Source organism: Chiloscyllium plagiosum, unplaced genomic scaffold (assembly GCF_037043375.1).
Source record: "Chiloscyllium plagiosum isolate Xiang-an unplaced genomic scaffold, Cpla_swu_hap1 HiC_scaffold_14, whole genome shotgun sequence".
In the NCBI taxonomy this organism is placed as follows: domain Eukaryota; kingdom Metazoa; phylum Chordata; class Chondrichthyes; order Orectolobiformes; family Hemiscylliidae; genus Chiloscyllium; species Chiloscyllium plagiosum.
The window spans coordinates 77,129,902-77,154,307 of record NW_028270152.1 but is presented as its reverse complement, the minus strand read 5'-3'; the positions used below and the strand labels follow the sequence as shown (position 1 = coordinate 77,154,307).

At 51.9% G+C, this 24,406-nt stretch overlaps 1 protein-coding gene across 4 annotated transcripts in view; it reads left to right on the top strand.

Annotated features, from left to right (window-relative positions):
* Positions 1-22,909, top strand: part of tmcc1a (transmembrane and coiled-coil domain family 1a) — a 61,918-nt gene extending 39,009 nt beyond the window's left edge. For 3 of the 4 annotated variants that reach the window (XM_087994545.1, XM_087994547.1, XM_043708435.2), the window contains exons 3-5: positions 12,946-13,871; positions 15,831-15,966; positions 21,329-22,909. In XM_087994545.1, coding sequence (XP_087850671.1) covers positions 12,946-13,871; positions 15,831-15,966; positions 21,329-21,631 — 1,365 coding nt within the window. In that variant the 3' untranslated portion in view covers positions 21,632-22,909. Of the gene's footprint in view, positions 1-12,945; positions 13,918-15,830; positions 15,968-21,328 lie in introns of those variants that run through there. The other variant, XM_087994546.1, reaches the window with a different exon arrangement.
* Positions 22,910-24,406: the final 1,497 nt, after the last annotated feature.

Genomic DNA, 24,406 nt, shown 5'->3' with positions numbered 1-24,406 from the left:
AGGCCCTTCAGCCCAACAAGTCCACACCGACCCGCTGAAGCACAACCCACCCAGACCCATTCCTCTACATTTACCCCTTCACCTAACACTACGGGCAATTTAGCATGGCCAATTCACCTAACCTGCACACATTTGTAGACTGTGGGAGGAAACTGGAGTGTTATTCTATGAATAAACCCTCCCAACCCCTCAATTAGATTCCAATCTATAACTCATACCTGTCATTTTATATATATAAACCCCCCACCACCCCATCTGAACCCTTCGATATGATTCCAGTCTGTAACTCACTCCCAGGTACCTGTTATTCTATATATAAACCCTCCCAACCCTTCAATTAGATTCCAATCTGAAATTCATATGCAGATATCTGTCATTTTGTATATATAAACCCCTCATCCCACCTCCGAGACCTTTGTTTAGGTTCCAGTCAGTAACTCACTCCTGGGTATCTGCCCACAGACTTTGGCTGCATAGAGCTGACATGGGAATGGCTTACTGGATAGGAAGGGCTGCCTTGTTAGCGCTAGTGCTGAGGCTGCACTTTCTGAGGAATGTACTGTTTCACTGTCATTTTGTGCAGTGTTATTGAACTGTTGGAGAGCAGTTGATGTGAATCAGCAGCTGGTCTTTTAGGACCGGTTTCTGGCACACACACTGCAGATGTCCAGCTGTTCGGTTCGTACTTCAGCTGTGAAGGTTCATAATGGACAACTTCAAACCTAGCACCAAGTGACTCGTAACTGGAGACGGTTGGACTCCAGGAGCCAGACAGTTTCCCGCTGAATGCCCCTGTTGGTACTGGTAAGGTATCGAGAATGCTCCTGCTCTGCTCCAGAGCAGGCCTGTGCCATTGTTGGAACAAAGTCAATCCAATTCTGATTTAGTGTGCCTACTACAGTGTTAATCTGACTCCCCAGGTCCCCTTCCTCAGATACCTACTTTCTCCTTTAATAGCATTACAGGAGCAAGTAATGTTGGTGCACACTGCAGAACGGCTAAGGGATCATTGGATTTGAGTGGATCAAGTAGATCTGTGAGGGAGAAGGATATAGAGGGAAATGGGTAGTGTGGGGCAAGTTACTTGGAGTGTCAGGAGAGGTGTAGATTGGAGGCTACACTGTCAGTGGGCTGTTTGTTAGCTGTACTTCACTGAGATTGACCAGTTCTGGCTTTATCTAGCCATCAGGAGATTGTTATCCCTCCTGAGGCTAGCTACCACATCTCAGAGCGAGAATGAGCTGGGACTTCCAGCTTTGGTTTCAGTCAGGCCTTGCAGGAACTGTGTAGGATGCTGTTGATTGATCAACTATCAGAATGTAGCAGACAGTTTGACAATGGTGTTTATACTGTGTATGGGTTCACTTTCCGTCTCCATTTCAAAAAAAAGTAGGAATGGGCTCAGTGCAAATGTGATGAGTGCAGGTTTTAAAACAGGACAATTTACTGACTCATGTTTCTGTAATGGTCATCGGCAGTGTCAGGACCATCCTGTGCTGGTGATGGGAAGATTTTAAACTGCCCCCGTCCCAGGGATGGGGTGTCCCCTCCCTCACCGCACAGACCCCTCTGTCACGGCACAGTTCCTTCCCTCAGTGCAGATCACTCCCTCACAGCAGAGACCCCTCCCCTACCACCCGAACCAATTGGATGGCAACCCCAGACAGACTCGTGTTTGATCCGGAGATGTGTTTCTGACTCCCATGACTATGGTGTCACCCCCAAACCCGCTCCCACCTTCTTGAGTAACATCACCATTACTAACTGTTGTCACAGTCCCTGCCTCAGCTTCTCTGCCCCATCATCCGTGTGTCTGTTCTCTCCACTCCTGGTCAGCTTCCTTTCCTCCATTTTCCGTTTATATGAGGGTCATCTACAGCTCTGTTACCCATGTCATGCCAGTGACCAGAGTTCACCTATCAGTCATAGAGATGTACAGCATGGAAACAGACCCTTCGGTCCAACTCATCCATGCCGACCAGATATCCCAAACTAATCTAGTCCATTTGCCAGCACTTGTCCCATATCCCTTTCTATTCACATACCCATCCAGAAGCCTTTTAAATGCTGTAATCGCACCAGTCTCCACCACTTCCTTTGGCAGCACATTCCACACACGCATCACCCTCTGCGTGAAAAAGTTGCCCCTTGGGTCTCTTTTATTTCTTTCCCCTCTCACCCTAAACCTATGCCCTCTAGTTCTGCACTCCCCCACCCCAGGGAAAAGACCTTATCTGTTTATCTTATCTATGCCCCTCATGAGTTTAGAAACCTCCATAAGGTCACGTCACCCTCCGCCTCCGACACTCCAGGGAAAACAGCCCCAGCCTATTCAGCTAAGTCCTGCGCTAGTTGACCTACACTGGCTCCCAATAAAGCACAAGCTCAACTTAAATATTCCTAGCCTCTGCCAACAATGCATTCTTCGAATTCTAGTCTCTTCTGATTTTCATTGTATTACCATTGGCCAATGTGCCTTAAGTTGCCTGGGCCCCAATTCTGGAAGTCCTTCCCGAAGCCTCTGTATTTGTTCAGGATATTGACTCAAAGTGATGATTTACGCTCATGGTCTGTCTGCAAGTTACACAGCAATGATTTCAGGAATTGCTGGTAATAGAGTGGTGTTTCATTGCTTCTCTTCCTCGCTCATCCCACGGCTTTACAGCTGACAGCTGGAGCAGCCAATGGCCTTTCAAGCTCAGGCTTGCTCCCATTCCGTTGGTCAGGGTTAAAAAATGCAAAATGCAGGTTTGGTCTTCCCTCGAGCGGTGTGACTACATCTGTTGGCTCACAGTGTGAGTGATGCAGGCAGAGAGATGCTCTTACAGCAAGGGCAGGCTCTCCCCGCCGAGCACTGGGAAAGGTCATAACCGCTCCGGCCATCCCCTGCCATGTTTGTACAGGGGTAGATCCAGGGTTGACAAAACCAGACTATTGGGTAAAGTGTGTGCAACAGTGTCTACAGAACACTGTCACAGTGGCCCCAGGGTCTGGTGTCTCTACAGAATACTGTCACAGTGGCCCCAAGGTCTGCTGTGTCTACAGAACACTGTCACAGTGGCCCCAGGGTCTGGTGTGTCTACAGAACACTGTCACAGTGGCCCCAAGGGTCTGGTGTGTCTACAGAACACTGTCACAGTGGCCCCAGGGTCTGGTGTGTCTACAGAACACTGTCACAGTGGCCCCAGGGTCTGGTGTGTCTACAGAACACTGTCACAGTGGCCCCAGGGTCTGGTGTGTCTACAGAACACTGTCACAGTGGCCCCAGGGTCTGGTGTGTCTACAGAACACTGTCACAGTGGCCCCAGCGTCTGGTGTGTCTACAGAACACTGTCACAGTGGCCCCAGAGTCTGGTGTGTCTATGAACACTGTCACAGTGGCCCCAGGGTCTGGTGTGTCTACAGAACACTGTCACAGTGGCCCCAGGGTCTGGTGTGTCTACAGAACACTGTCACAGTGGCCCCAGGGTCTGGTGTGTCTACAGAACACTGTCACAGTGGCCCCAGAGTCTGGTGTGTCTACAGAACACTGTCACAGCGGCCCCAGGGTCTGGTGTGTCTACAGAACACTGTCACAGTGGCCCCAGAGTCTGGTGTGTCTATGAACACTGTCACAGTGGCCCCAGGGTCTGGTGTGTCTACAGAACACTGTCACAGTGGCCCCAGCGTCTGGTGTGTCTACAGAACACCGTCACAGTGGCCCCAGGGTCTGGTGTGTCTACAGAACACCGTCACAGTGGGCCCAGAGTCTGGTGTGTCTACAGAACACTGTCACAGTGGCCCCAGGGTCTGGTGTGTCTACAGAACACTGTCACAGTGGGCCCAGAGTCTGGTGTGTCTATGAACACTGTCACAGTGGCCCCAGGGTCTGGTGTGTCTACAGAACACTGTCACAGTGGCCCCAGAGTCTGGTGTGTCTATGAACACTGTCACAGTGGCCCCAGGGTCTGGTGTGTCTACAGAACACTGTCACAGTGGCCCCAGCGTCTGGTGTGTCTACAGAACACTGTCACAGTGGCCCCAGCGTCTGGTGTGTCTACAGAACACTGTCACAAGGGCCCCAGGGTCTGGTGTGTCTACAGAACACTGTCACAGTGGCCCCAGAGTCTGGTGTGTCTACAGAATACTGTCACAGTGGCCCCAAGGTCTGGTGTGTCTACAGAACACTGTCACAGTGGCCCCAGGGTCTGGTGTGTCTACAGAACACTGTCACAGTGGCCCCAGGGTCTGGTGTGTCTACAGAACTCTGTCACAGTGGCCTCAGGGTCTGGTGTGTCTACAGAACACTGTCACAGTGGCCCCAGCGTCTGGTGTGTCTACAGGACACTGCCACAGTGGCCCCAGGGTCTGGTGTGTCTACAGAACACTGTCACATTAGCCCAAGGGTCTGGTGTGTCTACAGAACACTGTCACATTAGCCCAAGGGTCTGGTGTGTCTACAGGACATTGTCACATTAGCCCAAGGGTCTGGTGTGTCTACAGGACATTGTCACATTAGCCCAAGGGTCTGGTGTGTCTACAGAACATTGTCACATTAGCCCAAGGGTCTGGTGTGTCTACAGAACACTGTCACATTAGCCCAAGGGTCTGGTGTGTCTACAGGACATTGTCACATTAGCCCAAGGGTCTGGTGTGTCTACAGGACATTGTCACATTAGCCCAAGGGTCTGGTGTGTCTACAGAACATTGTCACATTAGCCCAAGGGTCTTGTGTGTCTACAGAACACTGTCACAGTGGCCCCAGGGTCTGGTGTGTCTACAGAACACTGTCACAGTGCCCCCAGGGTCTGGTGTGTCTACAGAACACTGTCACAGTGGCCCCAAGGTCTGGTGTGTCTACAGAACACTGTCACAGTGGCCCCAGGGTCTGGTGTGTCTACAGAACACTGTCACAGTGGCCCCAGGGTCTGGTGTGTCTACAGAACACTGTCACAGTGGCCCCAGGGTCTGGTGTGTCTACAGAACACTGTCACAGTGGCCCCAGGGTCTGGTGTGTCTACAGAACACTGTCACAGTGGCCCCAGGGTCTGGTGTGTCTACAGAACACTGTCACAGTGGCCCCAGGGTCTGGTGTGTCTACAGAACACTGTCACAGTGGCCCCAGGGTCTGGTGTGTCTACAGAACACTGTCACAGTGGCCCCAGGGTCTGGTGTGTCTACAGAACACTGTCACAGTGGCCCCAGGGTCTGGTGTGTCTACAGAACACTGTCACAGTGGCCCCAGGGTCTGGTGTGTCTACAGAACACTGTCACAGTGGCCCCAGGGTCTGGTGTGTCTACAGAACACTGCCACAGTGGCCCCAGGGTCTGGTGTGTCTACAGAACTCTGTCACAGTGGCCCCAGGGTCTTGCTGTGTCTACAGGACACTGCCACAGCGGCCCCAGGGTCTGGGGTGTCTAAAGGGCACTGTTGCGGTTTCCTCAGGGTCTGGTTCATCTATAGGATAATGTGGCTGTGACCCCAGAGTCTTGTGTGGCTACAGGACAGTGTCACAGTCGCACAAAATCATAAAAATAAGTGGCAGGGGAGGCCATTCAGCCCTTTGAGGCTGTCCTACCATTCAATGATCATGGCTGATTGCCTGTCTCAGTACCGTATTCCTGCTTTCCCCCCCATACTCCCTGAAAACTTTAATATCAAAAAATGTATGGATGTCTCTCTCTTGAATGTACTCAGTGACTTAGCCTCCACAACTTTATATCGGGGAAAGTTCTACAGGTTTCTGACACTTTATCTTTCAACCAGAATCCCTGTCCACCTCTTAAACCGACCTTCCTTAGATAGGGAGACCACAACTGCACACAATATTCCCCCCAGGTGGAGACGCACCAAGGCCCTGTTTAACTACAGTACAACATCCCTACTTCTGAACTCAAATCATCTTTCAATGAAGGCCAGTATACCATTTACCTTCATAATTACTTGCTGCCCGTCTGCTTTCATTGACTGGTGTGTGAGGACACCCAGATCCCTTTGTATATCCACTGTCCCAAATCTATCACCACTTAAATAATACTCTGCCCCTCTGGTTTTCACACCAAAGTGTAAAACCCCATATTTAATCACATTTTGCTGTGTCTGCCACGTGTTTATTCACTCATTCAGTTTGTCTAAATCCTCTTGAAGCCTCCTTGCGTTCTGCTTACAATTCATAATCCCACTCTAGTTCTGTGTGGCCAGCAAATTTGGAAAAGTTGTATTTGGTTTCCCCCCTTGCTAGTTATTTATGTATATCATAAACAGCTGGGGCCCACGCACTGATCGTTGCCGTAGCCCACTAATCAGGGTTTGCTGCTGAGAAAAATACCTGTTTACTCCCACCCTCTGTTTCTTGTTTATCAAACAGTTTTCAATCCATGCCCATCCAACGTGGTTTACATTTTCCCCACTGACTTCTTGTAGAGGAAACGTACCAAAAGTCTTTTTGAACCCCAGAAGTACCAATCCCAGATTCTGGTGTGTGTGCGCTGGACGACCTTTGGCTGAGATGGCGTTACGCTGCGATCTCAAACACAGTTTTTAATAAATTTCTTTTATTTCTGAGCTGTCTCATTTTTGCGTCCAGCAGTGAGAGTACTGATAGGAAACTGTTACTGGTATCTGTCCCAGTATGCATCCTGTCAGGGCCTGCCTCGGTGTGTGTTCTCTGACCTGCGTGTCGTCCCAGTTTTGGTGCGTGCCTTGGTTTAGTTTGCCTTGCTGGTGCCAGTGCGCTCCCTGTCACTGTGTTGATTTGTACCTCATCCCTCCCTCTGTGCAGTCAATCCAGCCAGTTCTCAGGTGAGCCTGAGCTGACAGTGTTTACTTGGCTCACGCTCTGGGTGACATCATTTAGCTGCAGGCGGGTTGGAGGGTGTTCCATAGTTTCAGGTGAGCGTGTGGCTCACACGATTATGTTTTTGTAGCAGTTGTGTGGATATGTGAGTGAACAGTGCAGTTTAGGGTTGTGTTCAGTAAGAAGAACAAGAGGTGTCCTTCTTGGGGTGACAATGTACTGGAAGAAACAGCAACGGAGGTATCACAAGGTGAGGGTGAAGCAGAGCTGCTGCACGAAGCCTGCTTTCTCACTGGTGAGTTTGCTCACATTCGCGGTCTGTTTGTACTTTCTGAATGATCCGTTTGTGTTTGTGAAAGCAATATCCCATCGCCCTTATCTCCCACCCAGGTACATTTGCTGCCAGCCTCCTTGGATCCAGAATATCGAAACCTTTGTTCTCCCATATTCTCTGTCTGGAGGGAGATTTGGACAGTGGGCAAAGGTCAGGAGCAGGGAATCTCACTGATTTCTGCTTTCTGTCAGTAGTCCAGGGATCACTGGACAGTGATCAGGAGCAGGATCCATGGCTGATTTGTGCACTCTCTCCCTCTGTCTGTCTGTCTGTCTCTCTCTCTCTCTCTGTCTAACCCAGGGATCACTGGACAGTGATCAGGAGCAGGATCCATGGCTGATTTGTGCACTCTCTCCCTCTGTCTGTCTGTCTCTCTCTCTCTCTCTGTCTCACCCAGGGATCACTGGACAGTGATCAGGAGCAGGATCCATGGCTGATTTGTGCACTCTCTCCCTCTGTCTGTCTGTCTCTCTCTCTCTCTCTGTCTAACCCAGGGATCACTGGACAGTGATCAGGAGCAGGATCCATGGCTGATTTGTGCACTCTCTCCCTCTGTCTGTCTGTCTCTCTCTCTCTCTGTCTAACCCAGGGATCACTGGACAGTGATCAGGAGCAGGATCCATGGCTGATTTGTGCACTCTCTCCCTCTGTCTGTCTGTCTGTCTCTCTCTCTGTCTAACCCAGGGATCACTGGACAGTGATCAGGAGCAGGATCCATGGCTGATTTGTGCACTCTCTCCCTCTGTCTGTCTGTCTCTCTCTCTCTCTGTCTAACCCAGGGATCACTGGACAGTGATCAGGAGCAGGATCCATGGCTGATTTGTGCACTCTCCCTCTGTCTGTCTGTCTCTCTCTCTCTCTCTCTGTCTAACCCAGGGATCACTGGACAGTGATCAGGAGCAGGATCCATGGCTGATTTGTGCACTCTCTCCCTCTGTCTGTCTGTCTCTCTCTCTCTCTGTCTAACCCAGGGATCACTGGACAGTGATCAGGAGCAGGATCCATGGCTGATTTGTGCACTCTCTCCCTCTGTCTGTCTGTCTCTCTCTCTCTCTCTGTCTAACCCAGGGATCACTGGATATTGATCAAGAGCAAGAATATTGGCTCACTCGCTTGATCGAAAGCTTCTAGTCCTGTGGGCGCTGAGATCTGGTGACTGGACCCTGCTATAGCTGCATCTGGCATTGCCGGCAATGTGTGCGGTGACAATTGGTGTTCAAACCCTTCATCAGCGCCACAAGGCTGTATGCCCAGAAATATTGACCCCTCGCCCACAAATATTGACTGACCCTGTCCTGCCTTTCACATTCTCTAGATTTAATTGGACTAACGCACTTCTTTATGAGAAGTGAAACTGAGCTGCTCCCTGCTCTAACTCAGTCAACCCTCAGGGTTAAACTACTCTTTGCTTTGTGCCTGTTATCTCTGCCAGATCAGTATTTTGTGATCACTTGGTTTCTATTAGCAGCAGCCCACTAGCTGCTCTCTCAGTGCAGCAGACTGACTGCAGATGAGGTGATCGAAACTAGTCCAGGAAGTGTTTTTTTTTTTACAGCAACTCTCATTCCTTTCGTATGATTAATATATGTAACCAGACCAGGAAGAGGAACACTAACAGTGGTTAGTGGGGGTGTGTACACTCTCTGGAAGTCTATTACTGTATACAGCTCCAACAATTCACAGTACGATCTTTGGTGATTGTGATTTTCCTCTGTTCCTCTCTCCCTTTAGTCACTGATTTGCAGCTATTTCTGGGACATTACTTGCCTCCTCTATAGTGAAAATAGCTGTTCAATTCTTTGGCACCTCATTTTCTGTCATTAAGTCTCACTTTCTACAGGACTCTTATCAATTCTGCTTTCCAATTATTTATAGAAACGCTTATTACCTGTTTTTATATTTCTGGCTCATTTTCTCTGGTATTCTAATTTTTCCCTCCCTTTTAACTTTCTGATTTTGCTTGTCCAATCTTTTGACCCACCACCCGTCTTTGCACAGTTAAATGCTTTCTATTTAAGTTTGATGCTATTTTAACTTTTCTAGTTAACCACATACGCTGGGTCTGTCCCTTGGAATTCCATTTTCTTGTTGGAGTTCATCTATCATTTGTAATCTAGTTTAATGTCTGCCACTGCATCTCTATTGACCTATCCTTGAGCCGAGTTTGCAAATTCACATTATCTCGCTGCATTTCCAAGCCCTCATAATCATCTCTGTTTAAATTGAAAAATAAATGCTCGTGTTCTGCTGTCGTTTTGCTGCTCGACTATTTCTGATTGCTAGTCAGTGCTGAGGCCACTTGAACTGTTTGATGGCCCGAGCGTTTCCCAGAATGTACCCACCCCGAATTGCCCTGAGCTGGTGGCACTCCCTTTGAATAGTTATATCCAACTGAGTGCCTTGCTTGACCAGTTCAGGGAACGATTAAAAGTCAAGCACGTTAGGGTGGGCTGGAGTCCCAAAGAGCCCCGCACTGGTTAAGGACATCAGCTTTACATCCTTACAGGATATGAGTCAACCTCGTTAGTCATGCAGTTCCCAACTTTTGATTTTCGGATTCTGTGAATGCAGTTCAGACTCTTAGGTGGGATTTGTACCCCTGTGCAGCCTCTGGACAAGCCCAGTTACCCACACACGCTTGTTCAAACATAATGTAAATGATAGCAAATCATCACAGGAGCTGACAGTTAATAGCTGCTGAGACTCTCAAAGCAGCTTGGGCTGGGGCCTGCCAGAGGGCAGAGGATCTGTGGAATTCAACTGTCAAGACTGGACCATTAAGTATATCCAAAGCTTTGGGATGGACAGAATTTTAAACAGTAAAGGAATCAAGGCAGGAAAGTGGAGTTGAGGATGATCAGATCAGTCTCACTAAATGATGCAGCAAGCGCGATGGGTTTGTTAAATGAGCATTATTACCTAGTGCCAATCTCCCACTTCTTCCCCATACCGTTGTATGTTAATTTTATCCAAATATTCATCCAATAACCCCTCGAATCCCTCAATGGAACCTGCTTCTATCGTGTTTCCAGGTAGCGCATTCCGCATCCTCAATGACTCACTGTGTGAAAACCAGTTCTTCCTTATTTCACCCTTGCTCCTTGTTCCTTTCACAAGCAGGAATAGTTTCTCCCTGTCTGCTGTATCCAGTCACCTCATCATTTTGTAAACCTCTATCATATCTCCTCTTTGCCACCTTCTCGCCAAGGGGAACAGTCCCAAATTTTTAAATTTATCCTCATCACTGAAGTTCCTCATACCTCCAACCATTCTAATGAATCTCTTCTTCAGTCCTTCCAATGTACTTACATCTTTCCTATAAAGTAGCAACCGGAACTGTCCACAATACTGTTGGGGCTGAAAATGTGTTGCTGGAAAAGCGCAGTAGGTCAGGCAGCATCCAAGGAACAAGAGAATCGACGTTTCGGGCATAAGCCCTTCAGGAATGAGGAAAGTGTTTCCAGCAACACGTTTTCAGCTCTGATCTCCAGCATCTGCAGTCCTCACTTTCTCCTCGAAGACAATACTGTTGGGGTCTAGCAAGTGTCTTATACATGATGAAATACACTTAAATATCAGCTAACGATCAATGGATCAAAGAATTTGTTGCTGGTGAGAATGATGTCAAATTGAGTGGGTGAATCAGACGGCGGTGATACATTTAAGGAGAGATTGGTGCATGCATGAGAGAGAAGATAGATGGGACAGAATAGAAAAATGTAATGAGGAGGCATGAATGGAATATAAATTCTGGCATAGATAGACCGGTAAATACAAAATGGCCTGTTTTGTTGCTTTAGGTTCCATGTGATGCACATATTAAGTCAGAATATTTACTAAGGAAGGCTTACATTTATATTTACATTGACATTGTCACCTCGTATGTCAAAATACTTTACAGCCAATAAAGCCCTAGTGAAGTGTATTCACTGTTCTACAAAACAGCACAGATACTGGCCAGTTGCTAAGCAGTTCAACTTGGCACGTAGGCTTTACTTAGTTGAGGTTTGGGAGAAACATGGAAGTTGACTGTGGGGAGGTGGTGGTAAGAGGTAGGTAATGTTCCTGGATGAGCAATCCATTGGTAAAGGCTGAAGCTCAGCAGCTGGTGAAGTTTACATTCAATGAATCAACTTGGAATTGAGTCATGCTGTTTGTAATGTGGATCATGGAAGCAAGGTCGCTTGTTGTAAAAACCCCATCCGGTTCATGAATTTCCTGTAGGGAACCAACAGTGATGGCATCGGCTCTGAAATGCCCTCTGAATTATATGGGAATTATGAGCAGGAGTGGACAATTCAGCCCTTTGAGCATATTCCACTGATCATGGCTGATCTTATCCCAGTCTCGATCCACTTTCCTGCCTGCTTCCACCAGCCCTTTATCCCACTTTTCATCAGAAGTATATCTGTTTCTTTCTTGGATCTGTTGATTGATTCTGCCCTCCATTGCTCTGTGGAGCAGTGAGTTCCACAGATTTACAACCGTTTGAGCGAAGTAGTTTCTTCCTATCTCGGTTTTGAATCTACCTCCTCTCCCTCTACCTCTTGTTTGAGACTGTCCAACATACACCCTATCCATCCTCTTTAGCATTTGATGCAACTTAATCAGACCCCCAACCCCAATTCTTCTGAACTCCAGCGAGTGCAAGCCCAAACTATTCAGCTCCTCGTACAACAGCCCTTTCATCTCTGGAATCAACCTGATGAACCTCCCCTGATCTGCCTCCAGTGCCACCACATTCTTCCTCATATAAGGAGACCAGAACTGGGTGTAGCACTGCAGACGTGGTCTCACCAGCGCCTTATATTTTTGTAACGACACAACTTTTATAATGCAGTCCTTTAGCCATAACGCGGTACGGTGACTCAGTGGTTAGCCCTGCTGCCTCTCAGCACCAGGGAGCCGGGTTCAATTCGCGTCTCGGATGTGGGTTTTGCACATGCGGAGTTTATATGTGGGTGGGTTTCCTCCGAGTGGTCCGTTTTCCCTTTTCAGTTCAAAGTTGCACAGGTTAAGTGGATTGGCCATGCTAAATTGCTCATACTGTCCAGGGATGTGTAGACTAGGTGGGTTAGCCATGGGAAATGTCGGGTTACAGGGATAGGGTAGTGGGGTGGGGTCTGGGTGGGATGCCCTTCAGAAGCGCAGAGTGGACTTGATAGGCCGAGTGGACTTGATAGGCCGAGTGGCCTGCTTCCACACTGTAGGCATTCTACAACTGTATAAGTGCCAGGATTCCATTTGTTTGAATTAGGTGAACGAAATACTTAAGGATACTTCAAAATCCTGAAACATAGAACAGCGCAGCACAGGAATGGGCCCTGCGACCCACAATATTGTGCTGAGCTTGTCGCCAAATTAAACTAATCCCTTCTGCCTAACCCTGGTCCATACCTCTACGTTCCCTGCATATTCACGTACTTACCTAAAAATCCCTTAAACGCCCCTATCGTATCTACCTCCTCCACCACCCCTGACAGCGTGTTCCAGACACCTACTACTCTCTGTGTAAAAAAAAACTCGCCCCCTCCCCTCAACACCTCCTTTCAACTTGCCCCTTAAATGCGTTCTCCCTAGTATTAGGTGTCTCAGGTCTGGGGGGCAAAGAGGATTCTGATGTCAACCCTATCTACGCCTCTCATAGTTTGAAGACTTCCATCAAGTCTCCCTTTAGCCTCCGCCAGGCCAGAGCAAACAACCCGAGTTTTTCTAGCCTGTCAACATTGTGAGTGTGCATTCCACGGGAGTGCTCTTTCAGCCCGGTACTGAGGGCTCGCTGATTTGTGTGCTGTATAGAAGGTGTGGCACTGACCCTGGGCTTGTGTCTTGCAGATCGAGCGGCTGGAGCTGAACAGCCTGGCACCGTCGGGTGTGGTGGCGTCAGGCTCGGATGGCGGGGTCAGTGCGGAGAGCGCGGACAGCGGCCTGGACCCGCAGAGGACCCGTGCGGCCATCGCCCAGCTCCAGCAGAAGGTGCTGCGGCTGACTGAGCAGCTGAAGGTGGAGCAGACGGCGCGCGATGACAACGTGGCCGAGTACCTGAAGCTAGCGGGCAGCGCCGACCGGCAGCAGGGCAGCCGCATCAAGCAGGTCTTCGAGAAAAAGAACCAGAAGTCGGCCCAAGCCATCCTACACCTGCAGCGCAAGCTGGAGCACTACCACCACAAGCTGCGGGAGATCGAGCACAACGGCGTCCCCCGGCAGCCCAAGGACGTGCTGCGGGACGTGCAGCAGGGCCTGAGAGGCGTGGGCGCCAAGGTGACCGGCTTCAGCGAAGGCGTGGTGGGCAGCATGCGGGGCGGGCTCTCCAGCTTCTCCCAGGCCACCCACACGGCCGCGGGCGCCGTGGCCGCCAAGCCGCGGGAGTTTGCGTCGCTGCTACGCAACCGATTTGGCAGCGCGGACAACATCCCGGCCCTGAAGGAGCCACTGGACGACAGCCAGGCGGAGGAGTGCTTCGAGGCGCTGGGCATCTGCGGCCAGCTGCAGTTCAGCCCGCAGTACGGCAGCGAGGAGGAGTGCTCCAGCGGCACCTCGGGGTCAGGGGCCAACAGCATGCCTGGGGCCCCCCTCGAGCCAGCCGCCTCCAAACCCGACCCCCTGGAGCTGTCTGGCTGTGGCTTTGAGGGGATCTTGCAGGAGCTGCAGCAAGTGAAGGAGACCCAAGCTCGATTGGAGGAGTCGTTTGACAGGCTGAAATCTCACTACCAAAGGGATTATACCCTCATGTTGCAAACACTACAGGAAGAGCGATACAGGTACAGTCAGATGCTGCAGGCACACCAGCAACTCACCTCCACTTCGGTTAGTTTATTTACTCTACATGTGATTGGCATCACCTTCCCTGTCTGCTGTGTGTGTGTGTGTGTGTGGCAATGCCTGGCCAGTTAGCCTGACGTCAACTAGTCATTGAGACCTACAGTACAGAAAAAGGTCCTTCAGCCCATCACATCCACGCTGGTCAAACCCTATCCGCTTTCCTTAACGACCATTCCCTCCGCGACTCTGTTGTCAGGTCCACGTCCCCCCCAACAACCCACCCTTCCCCCTGCCACCACAGGAATTGCAAAACCTGTGCCCACACCTCCCCTCTCCCCTCACCTCTGTCCAAAGCCCCAAACGAGCCTTCCACATCCATCAAAGTTTCACTTGCACTTCCACACATGTCATTTACTGTGTCCATTGCTCCCGATGCGGTCTCCTCTACATTGGGGAGACAGGACAACTACTCGCAGAGCGCTTCAGCGAACATCTCTGGGACACCCGCACCAACCAACCCCACCGCCCCGTGGCTGAACACTTCAACTCCCCCTCCCAATCTGCCAAGGGGATGCGGGTCCTAGGCCTCCTCCATCCCCACTCCCTAACTACCTAACGCCTGGAGGAAGAACGCCTCATCCTCTGTCTCAGGACCCTCCAACCCCAGGGCATCAATGTGGACTTCACCAGTTTCCTCATTTCCTCTCCCCCCTCCCCCCCCACCTTATCCCAGATCCAACCTTCCACTTCAGCACCGCCCTCATGGACCTGTCCCATCTGTCAATCTTCCTTCCCACCTATCCACTCCACCCTCCTCTCTGACTTATCACCTTTACCCCCACCTCCATGCACCAATCGCACTCTCATCTACCCGCCGCTCCCCCCCCCCAACCTCTTGGCTCACAAGCCTCATTCCTGATGATGGGCTCTTGCCCGAAACGTCGATTCTCCTGCCCCTCGGATGCTGCCTGACCTGCTGCGCTTTTCCAGCATCACACTCTCGACTCTGATCTCCAGCATTTGCAGTCCTCACTTTCTCCTAAAAACAACCACCTACCTGTTCTAGTCCCATTTTCCAGAACTCGGCTCACAGTCTTGCAGGCTTTGGCATCCAGATACTTTGTTCAATGTTATGAATGTTTCAGCCTGCACCACCCTCACAGGTCGTGAGTTCCAGATTCCCACCACCCTCTGAGTGAAAACATTTTTCCTCACATCTCCTTATAAACTCCTGCCCCTTACCTTAAAGCTCCCCACCCCCTGGTCATTGATCCCTCCATCAAGGGGAAAGGTTACTTCCTGTCTACCCATCTATGCCTTCATCAGTTTATACATCTCTGACATGTTCCTTCTCTTTCTCCGTTTTGGAAAACAAGCTCAGTCTGTCTGATCTCCCTTCAGAACTAAAGTTCTCCAACCTGGGCAACATCCTGATAAATGTCTGCCACCCCCTGACTGAGGAAGAGAGAGAGAGATTGTACACCCCAGACTCAGAGAGGCAGAGACACTTTATCTCCAGTCTGAGGGAGAGAGACTGTATTCCCAGACTGAGTGAGAGAGAGAGAGAGAGGCTGTACTCCCCACACACAGAGAGAGAGACTACCCCCATACTGAGATTCTGAGGTTTTCAATTCTTCAGAGACAAGTGGCAGACAAAAAATATTTTGAGGAGGTTGATAACTTGACTGTCCTTTCTCACAACATGTCTGACTCTCTCTTCCTCTGCTTCCTTGCCCTGTGTCCAACTGTCTGTCCTCCTCCTGGTCGTAACCTTATATCTAACTGTCTCTCCTTCTCCCCTCCTGTGACCGACTGTCTCTCTCACCCCCCACTTCTCTCCTTGTGTCTGACTCTCTACCTCCCATTCTAAAGTGAAAGTAAATAGCTTTGTGTGCGCGGTGCTGTTTTGAAGTGGGATGTATCTCACTTTGATCGCTGACATTTGATGTGTGATATAGGTGTGAGCGACTAGAAGATCAGCTGAACGATCTGACTGAGCTTCACCAGAACGAGATTCATAACCTCAAGCAGGAGCTGGCGAGTATGGAGGAGAAGATCGCTTACCAGTCTTACGAGCGAGCCCAGGACATCCAGGTCAGTGCGCAGTCTGACATTGTATACAGTCAGATCAGCAATCACTGCTGAATTTCTGTCGTCACACTGACAGTCCAGTGGGACAGAGTATCCCGTTGCCAGAGTGTTCCCAGGAAACCTTTTGTCAGCTGAAAATTGCATAAAGCGAAGATATATGATTGATCTGGGAAAAATGTCGCTGTTTCTCGTAAAAGCGAAAATCTTCTTCGGGTTTGCAAAATCTGGTCTGAATGTAGGATCGTTCATTAAAGCGAAGTGATGTAAAGTGAACGTTTGAAAAGCAGGGGTTACCTGTATCAACCCTGTATCCCAGCCTGGAATATGAGTGCCTGATTCACTAATACCCTTCCTAACCCGAACCCTAACCTCTTTCCCCTTGCCCTCCATGTCCCACTCCTCTTCAGAGATGTAACTCAAAACACCTGTGGGGGAGCTGGTTCCTCCCTCTGGGGTAAATGGACCCGTGGGGCAACAGGTACTCCATGGGGGGGGGGGGGGGGGAGTGGTTTTCTCCCTATGGGGTAAAGGGTTCTTCTTGCAGGGCTAATGGGTGTCCGCTGTAGGGTAATGATGCCCACCCCACCCCACGGGATAACAGGTCTGCCCCCACAGGGGAACGTATTTCCCCCCCACATGGTAACGGTTCACTCCCACGGGGTAACGGGTTTCCCCCCCCCCGGGGTAACGGGTTCCCCCCCACATGGTAACGGGTTCCCCCCCACATGGTAACGGGTCTCCCCCCCCCCCCCCCCACAGGGTAACGGGTTCCTACCACCCCCCCCCCCCCAACATGGTAACGGGGTTCACTCCCATGGGGTAACGGGTTCCCCCCACATGGTAATGGGTTCCGCCCCCCCCCCACGGAGTAATGGGTTCCTCCCCCCCCCCCCCCCCACGGGGTAACGGGTTCCTCACCCCCCCCCCCTCCCCCAACATGGTAACGGGTTCACTCCCACGGGGTAACGGGTTCCCCCCCCACATGGTAATGGGTTCCCCCCCACATGGTAATGGGTTCCCCCCACATGGTAACGGGTTCACTCCCACGGGGTAACGGGTTCCCCCCACATGGTAATGGGTTCCGCCCCCCCCCCACGGAGTAATGGGTTCCTCCCCCCCCCCCCCACGGGGTAACGGGTTCCTCACCCCCCCCCCCTCCCCCAACATGGTAACGGGTTCACTCCCACGGGGTAACGGGTTCCCCCCACATGGTAATGGGTTCACTCCCACGGGGTAACGGGTTCCCCCCACATGGTAATGGGTTCACTCCCACGGGGTAACGGGTTCCCCCCACATGGTAATGGGTTCACTCCCACGGGGTAATGGGTTCACTCCCACGGGGTAACGGGTTCCCCCCACATGGTAACGGGTTCACTCCCACGGGGTAACGGGTTCCCCCCACATGGTAATGGGTTCACTCCCACGGGGTAACGGGTTCCCCCCACATGGTAATGGGTTCACTCCCACGGGGTAATGGGTTCCCCCCCACATGGTAATGGGTTCCCCTCCACATGGTAACGGGTTCACTCCCACGGGGTAATGGGTTCGCCCCACATGGTAATGGGTTCACTCCCACGGGGTAATGGGTTCACTCCCACGGGGTAATGGGTTCGCCCCCACATGGTAGTGGGTTCACTCCCACGGGGTAATGGGTTCGCCCCCACATGGTAATGGGTTCACTCCCACGGGGTAATGGGTTCCCCCCACATGGTAATGGGTTCACTCCCACGGGGTAATGGGTTCCCCCCCACATGGTAATGGGTTCACTCCCACGGGGTAACGGGTTCCCCCCACATGGTAATGGGTTCACTCCCACGGGGTAATGGGTTCACTCCCACGGGGTAATGGGTTCGCCCCCACATGGTAATGGGTTCACTCCCACGGGGTAATGGGTTCCCCCCACATGGTAATGGGTTCCCCCCCACATGGTAATGGGTTCACTCCCACGGGGTAACGGGTTCCCCCACGTGATAACAGGTTCACTCCCACGGGGTAATGGGTTCCCCCCCACATGGTAATGGGTTCACTCCCACGGGGTAACGGGTTCCCCCCACATGGTAATGGGTTCACTCCCACGGGGTAATGGGTTCACTCCCACGGGGTAATGGGTTCGCCCCCACATGGTAATGGGTTCACTCCCACGGGGTAACGGGTTCCCCCCACATGGTAATGGGTTCACTCCCACGGGGTAATGGGTTCACTCCCACGGGGTAATGGGTTCACTCCCACGGGGTAATGGGTTCCCCCCCACATGGTAATGGGTTCCCCCCCACATGGTAATGGGTTCCCCCCCACATGGTAATGGGTTCCCCCCCCACATGGTAATGGGTTCCCCCCACACATGGTAATGGGTTCCCCCCCACGGGGTAATGGGTTCCCCCCCCACATGGTAACGGGTTCACTCCCACGGGGTAATGGGTTCCCCCCCCACATGGTAACGGGTTCACTCCCACGGGGTAACGGGTTCCCCCCCACATGGTAATGGGTTCCCCCCCCACATGGTAACGGGTTCACTCCCACGGGGTAACGGGTTCCCCCCCACATGGTAATGGGTTCCCCCCCACATGGTAATGGGTTCCCCCCCACGGGGTAACGGGTTCCCCCCCACATGGTAATGGGTTCCCCCCCACATGGTAATGGGTTCCCCCCCACATGGTAATGGGTTCCCCCCCACGGGGTAATGGGTTCCCCCCCCACATGGTAACGGGTTCACTCCCACGGGGTAACGGGTTCCCCCCCACATGGTAATGGGTTCCCCCCCACATGGTAATGGGTTCCCCCCCACGGGGTAACGGGTTCCCCCCCACATGGTAATGGGTTCCCCCCCACGGGGTAACGGGTTCCCCCCCACGGGGTAACGGGTTCCCCCCCACATGGTAATGGGTTCCCCCCCCACATGGTAATGGGTTCCCCCCCCACATGGTAACGGGTTCCCCCCCACATGGTAACGGGTTCACTCCCACGGGGTAACGGGTTCCCCCCCACATGGTAATGGGTTCCCCCCCACATGGTAACGGGTTCACTCCCACGGGGTAATGGGTTCCCCCCCACATGGTAATGGGTTCGCCCCCACATGGTAACGGGTTCACTCCCACGGGGTAATGGGTTCGCCCCCACATGGTAACGGGTTCACTCCCACGGGGTAATGGGTTCCCCCCCACATGGTAACGGGTTCACTCCCACGGGGTAATGGGTTCGCCCCCACATGGTAACGGGTTCACTCCCACGGGGTAATGGGTTCCCCCCCTCATGGTAACGGGTTCACTCCCACGGGGTAATGGGTTCGCCCCCACATGGTAACGGGTTCACTCCCACGGGGTAATGGGTTCCCCCCCACATGGTAACGGGTTCACTCCCACGGGGTAACGGGTTCCCCCCACATGGTAATGGGTTCCCCCCCACGGGGTAACGGGTTCCCCCCCACGGGGTAACGGGTTCACTCCCACGGGGTAATGGGTTCCTTCCCCACGGGGTAACGGGTTCCTACCCCCCCCCCCCCCCCCACCCCCCCAACATGATAACAGGTTCACTCCCACGTGTTAACGGGTTCCCCCCACATGGTAACGGGTTCACTCCCACGGGGTAACGGGTTCCCCCACGTGATAACAGGTTCACTCCCACGGGGTAACGGGTTCCCCCCACATGGTAACGGGTTCACTCCCACGGGGTAACGGGTTCCCCCCACATGGTAACGGGTTCACTCCCATGGGGTAACGGGTTCCCCCGAAATGGTAACGCGTTTCCCTGCTCCCACGGGGTAACAGGTTCCCCCCCACGGGGTTGCGGGTTCCCCCCCACCCCACGGGGTAACGGGTTCCCCCTGCACATGGTAACAGGTTCCCCCCCCCCACGGGGTAACAGGTTCCCACCACAGGGGGTAACTGGTTCCCCCCACATGGTAACGGGTTCCCCCCCTTCCCCACAGGGGGTAACAGGTTCCCCCCAAATGGTAACGGGTTTCCCTCCCTCCTCGGGGTAACAGGTTCCCCCCCATGGGGTTGCAGGCCCCCCCCCCCCAAGGGGTTGCGGGTTCCTCCCCCCACGGGGTAACAGATTTCCCCCACATCGTAACGGGTTTCCCCCCCACACGGAGTAACAGGTTCCCCCCACAGGGTAATGGGTTCACCCCACCCCCCCCACAGGGTAATGGGTTCCCCCCACATGGTAACAGGTCCCTCTCCACGGGGTAATGGGTTCCTCTCCCCCCCCCCCCCCCCCCCCCACGGGGTAACGGTTTCCCACCCCCTACAGGGTAACAGGTTCCCCCCCACGGGGTAACGGGTTCCCCCCTCCACGGGGTAACGGGTTCCCACCCCCCACGGGGTAACGGGTTCCCACCCCCCACGGGGTAACTGGTGCCCCCCCATGGGGTAACTGGTTCCCCCTCACGGGGTAACGGGTTCCCACCCACAGGGTAATGGGTTCCCACCCACACGGGGTAAGGGGTTCCACCCCCCGCCACGGGGTAACAGGTTCCCCCCCACGGGGTAACGGGTTCCCACCACCCAAGGGGTAACAGGTTCCCCCCCACGGGGTAGCGGGTTCCCACCCCCCACGGGGTAACGGGTTCCCTCCACATGGTAACAGGTTCCCCCCCACGGGGTAGCGGGTTCCCACCCCCCACGGGGTAATGGGTTTCCCCCACATGGTAACAGGTTCCCCCCACAGGGTAATGGGTTCCCCCCCACCCGCCCCACGGGTAACGGGTTCCCCCCCTCACGGGGTAACAGGTTCCCCCACATGGTAATCGGTTCCCCCCCCACGAGGTAACGGGTTCCCCCCACATGGTAAGATTCACCCTCCCACGGAGTAATGTTTTCTCCCCCCCCACGGAGTAACGGGCTCCCTCCCCCTCGGGGTAACTGGTTCTCCCCACAGGGTAACGGGTTCCCCCCCCCACGGGGTAACGGGTTCCCCCCCCCCACGGGGTAACGGGTTCCCCCCCCCCACGGGGTAACGGGTTCCCCCCACAGGGTAACGGGTTACCCCCACATGGTAACGGGTTCCCCCCCACGGGGTAACGGGTTCCCCCCCCCCACCCACGGGTAACGGGTTCCGCCCCACAGGGTAACGGGTTCCCCCCCCCACGAGTTAACGGGTTCCGCCCCCCCACATGGTAACGGGTTCCGCCCCCCACGAGGTAACGGGTCCCCCCCCCCCCCACGGGGTAACGAGTTCCTCCCTCCCCCCCCCCCCCCCCCCACGGGGTAACGGGTTTTCCCCCCCACGGAGTAACGGGTCCCCCCCCCCCCCCCCCTCCCCCCCCCACGAGGTAACGCGTCCCCCAGTGGGGTATTGGGTTTCCACCCGCTGCTTAACGGTTTTTACACACGGGGTAACGTGTTTGTTGTTGTTACCCTCTCAGGAAGCCCTGGAGGCCTGTCAGACCCGAATCTCCAAGATGGAGCTGCAGCAGCAGCAGCAGCAGGTGGTGCAGCTGGAGGGGCTGGAGAATGGGACAGCGCGCACCCTCCTGGGGAAGCTCATCAACGTGTTGCTGGCTGTCATGGCTGTCCTCCTGGTGTTTGTGTCCACCCTGGTGCCGCTGATGAAGACGCGAAGCAGGACGTGTAGCACTTTGTTCTTCCTGGTTTTTCTGGGCCTTGCCTGGAGGAACTGGCAGGCCATCAGTGGCTCCCTGGGACAACTCACTCCCCTTCTGACATGACACCAAGCCCAGGGCATGGGCCTCAGTGAATGGAGTACATGCGGAATCTGAGTGGATTTGTTTACAGATAGAAAAGTCACCTTCTCTATCCCTGACTGGAAGTTGCCGACAGTGTTTGAAGGTCAAAGTGAACTGGTTGGCGTTTGAGTCATAATTGTGGGAACTCTCCTCCAGCACAGCTACTGGCTAAATGAAGATAGATGGACAAACGGACTATGAGCTTGACTGTTTAATAATAATAATAATACCCCCCTCTCCATCTCCAAATCTCTCTCAGGGGAGGGTGGAAGTATGGAATCGATAACAGAATTGCCTAAAATTTAGTGCACGGTGTACTTTTTTTTAAAAAAACAAAAAGTAGTCTTTTGTATTTACTTTGACTGTGCCCTGACCTGCGTTATTGAGAAGTAGCTCACTGTGAAACAAGAGCACACTCCGTCGTCAGCAAATGGATCCAAGATTGTTATTTCAGTCTCTCTACCGTCTCCTGCGCCGAAAGACTCCAGACTGGGATGAGCTTGAAGTAATTGTTGCAAGTCACGGCCTATCCAAATGATCGTATTGTGGACTGATGATGCCACAGTTACTCGGGGTCGCCATTCGGGCCCCTCCTTTCTGCCTTCAAAATCCATGCACTCCTCCCTTGTCTCGCACACTCCCTCCCACCTCCTCCCTGACCACATACCCCATTCTGTATCAACTAACAGACTTGAAGAGTGTAACACTCAAAGCTTCCTCATTGCTTGTGAGAGATATACTGTTTCTTTTCGGCAGACATTTTGTTTTTAACATTCAAGCAGCAAAGTAGAGTTTGAGTAATTCAAATGAAGTGACAAATTGTATCATTGAGCCCAGTGCCCCACTGTCCAAGTCCTGGTTGACTGAATGAAGGCTTACAGAGCACCAGAGAGGGTACACAGAAAACCAACCACTCCTGCCTTTTGTAACAAGGAGGTTTTAAGAGACCCTACAGAAGGAGAAGACATGCCCATTTGGAATGAGATTTTTATTTAAGTCAACAGAAACGCAAAATAAAGAGTTATATTCTTCCTGTCAGCACAGAGTGTGAAACTGTGAATGTACACTGTCCCAACCATCAACAGGAGCAGGGACACCCTCAGCCGCAAACAGGGCTGGGAGACATTGGAATTCCTTCAGTGACAACTAGGTTAGCTGCTTGCTGCTCCATCCCATCAATGACCCTCGCAGCTTGTTGATTATCTCAGATTGTCAGCAGCAGCCCATGTACCGTACTTAAATAAAGACCATGGCTGTTAATCACTGTCCCTTTCTTGTGGAACTGGGGGAGAGGGTATCGCTGCATGTTTTAAATCCAGGTTCAACGGCTGACTCGTGGATCGTCTCTGGCGCATTACCCACTGTTACGTTCACAAGAAGTACCAGCGCAAATACAGATTCATTTTAGATTAGAGGAATAGAAAGGCAGATGATTATCTAAATGGACAGAAACTTCAAAGTGCTTTGGTGCAGATGGATCTGGGTGTCTTTTGCATGAATCAGAAAATTAGTGTGCAGGTTCAGCAGATAATAAGGAAAGCAAATGAATTTCAGCATGTCCCTTTCTTCCACCTTTGAATATTTCTCTCAACAGGCATTTAGTTTTGAGAAGAATAATTGGCCGGTTGTTCAATCCCCAACTCGTTCCACTAAAATGGCATCAAAATGGCTGGCAGTTTGAATGGTTCTTATAATTTAGTGCTGCTAAAAAGTGTAGTAATTGATCCAGTTCTCAAATTGTCAAAGGCACTCTGACATGTGTTTTTAACCCTTCACATTTCTTGAATTCCTTCCTACAAATTTGTAAAGGCAACCTAGAGTTCGGCAGGTCAGAGATAAAAGCCCACTCATATTGGAGAATTTTGCGTTTTTTCTTCAGCGTGGGAAAATCCAAACTACTCTACTTTTACTTGTCGCGGCATGACCTGGCCTTACTCCACTGTGCAGCTGTTGTCATTTCCACTGTGGCAAATTCACTTTCAATCAAGTGATGACCACATTGACTCAAATTGTTGGTTCAAATGGTGTAAATGTTGGTCCAAGGTTTGGCTGAAAATAGGTTGTGAAGAAGGGTCACTAGATCTGAAACATTAGCTCTGCTTTCTCTCCACTGATCCTGCCAGGTCTGCTGAGTTTCCCCAGCAAGCTCTCTATGTTTGTTTCTGATTTTCAGCATCCACGGTTTTTTTTTTAAACCGTTACTTAATTCTCCAGTCACTTTGTTGGTTAATCATCGGAAAGTTGCCAGTGTGTTTTCCATTCCAAACGAATGCTTTTACATGGCTAAAGTCCATCTGGTGTTACAAAGGCTGCTTTTTTCCCCCCCAGTTTTACTGGTGAATAGAATTACCGATATCTCTTTTGAAGAACATATAGATCAGGAGTACAACATTCAGCTTATCAGATCTGCTCCACTATTCAATGACACCATGGCTGATCTGATTTTAACCTCAACTCTGCATTCCTGCTTATCCCCGATACTCTCTTATCCCTGATCTTTCACAACCGTAAATATACTTTCTCCTGTGTTCTGAGTGATTGGAGAAATATGCTGGTAATTGAGCTCCACAGCTTCATCGTCGGTGTATATGTCTGTTAGTTCAGTCAGGGGAAAGGCTGATTCCTTCTCATTTCTATTTCAATCCAGAATAAGATACTTTCATCGGGCTCCTTTAATGGGCTCAAGTAACCTATTTATTATAAAACACTCTAGATATAATCCAGAATAAGACCTATGTTGCCTGAATCCCAAACAAA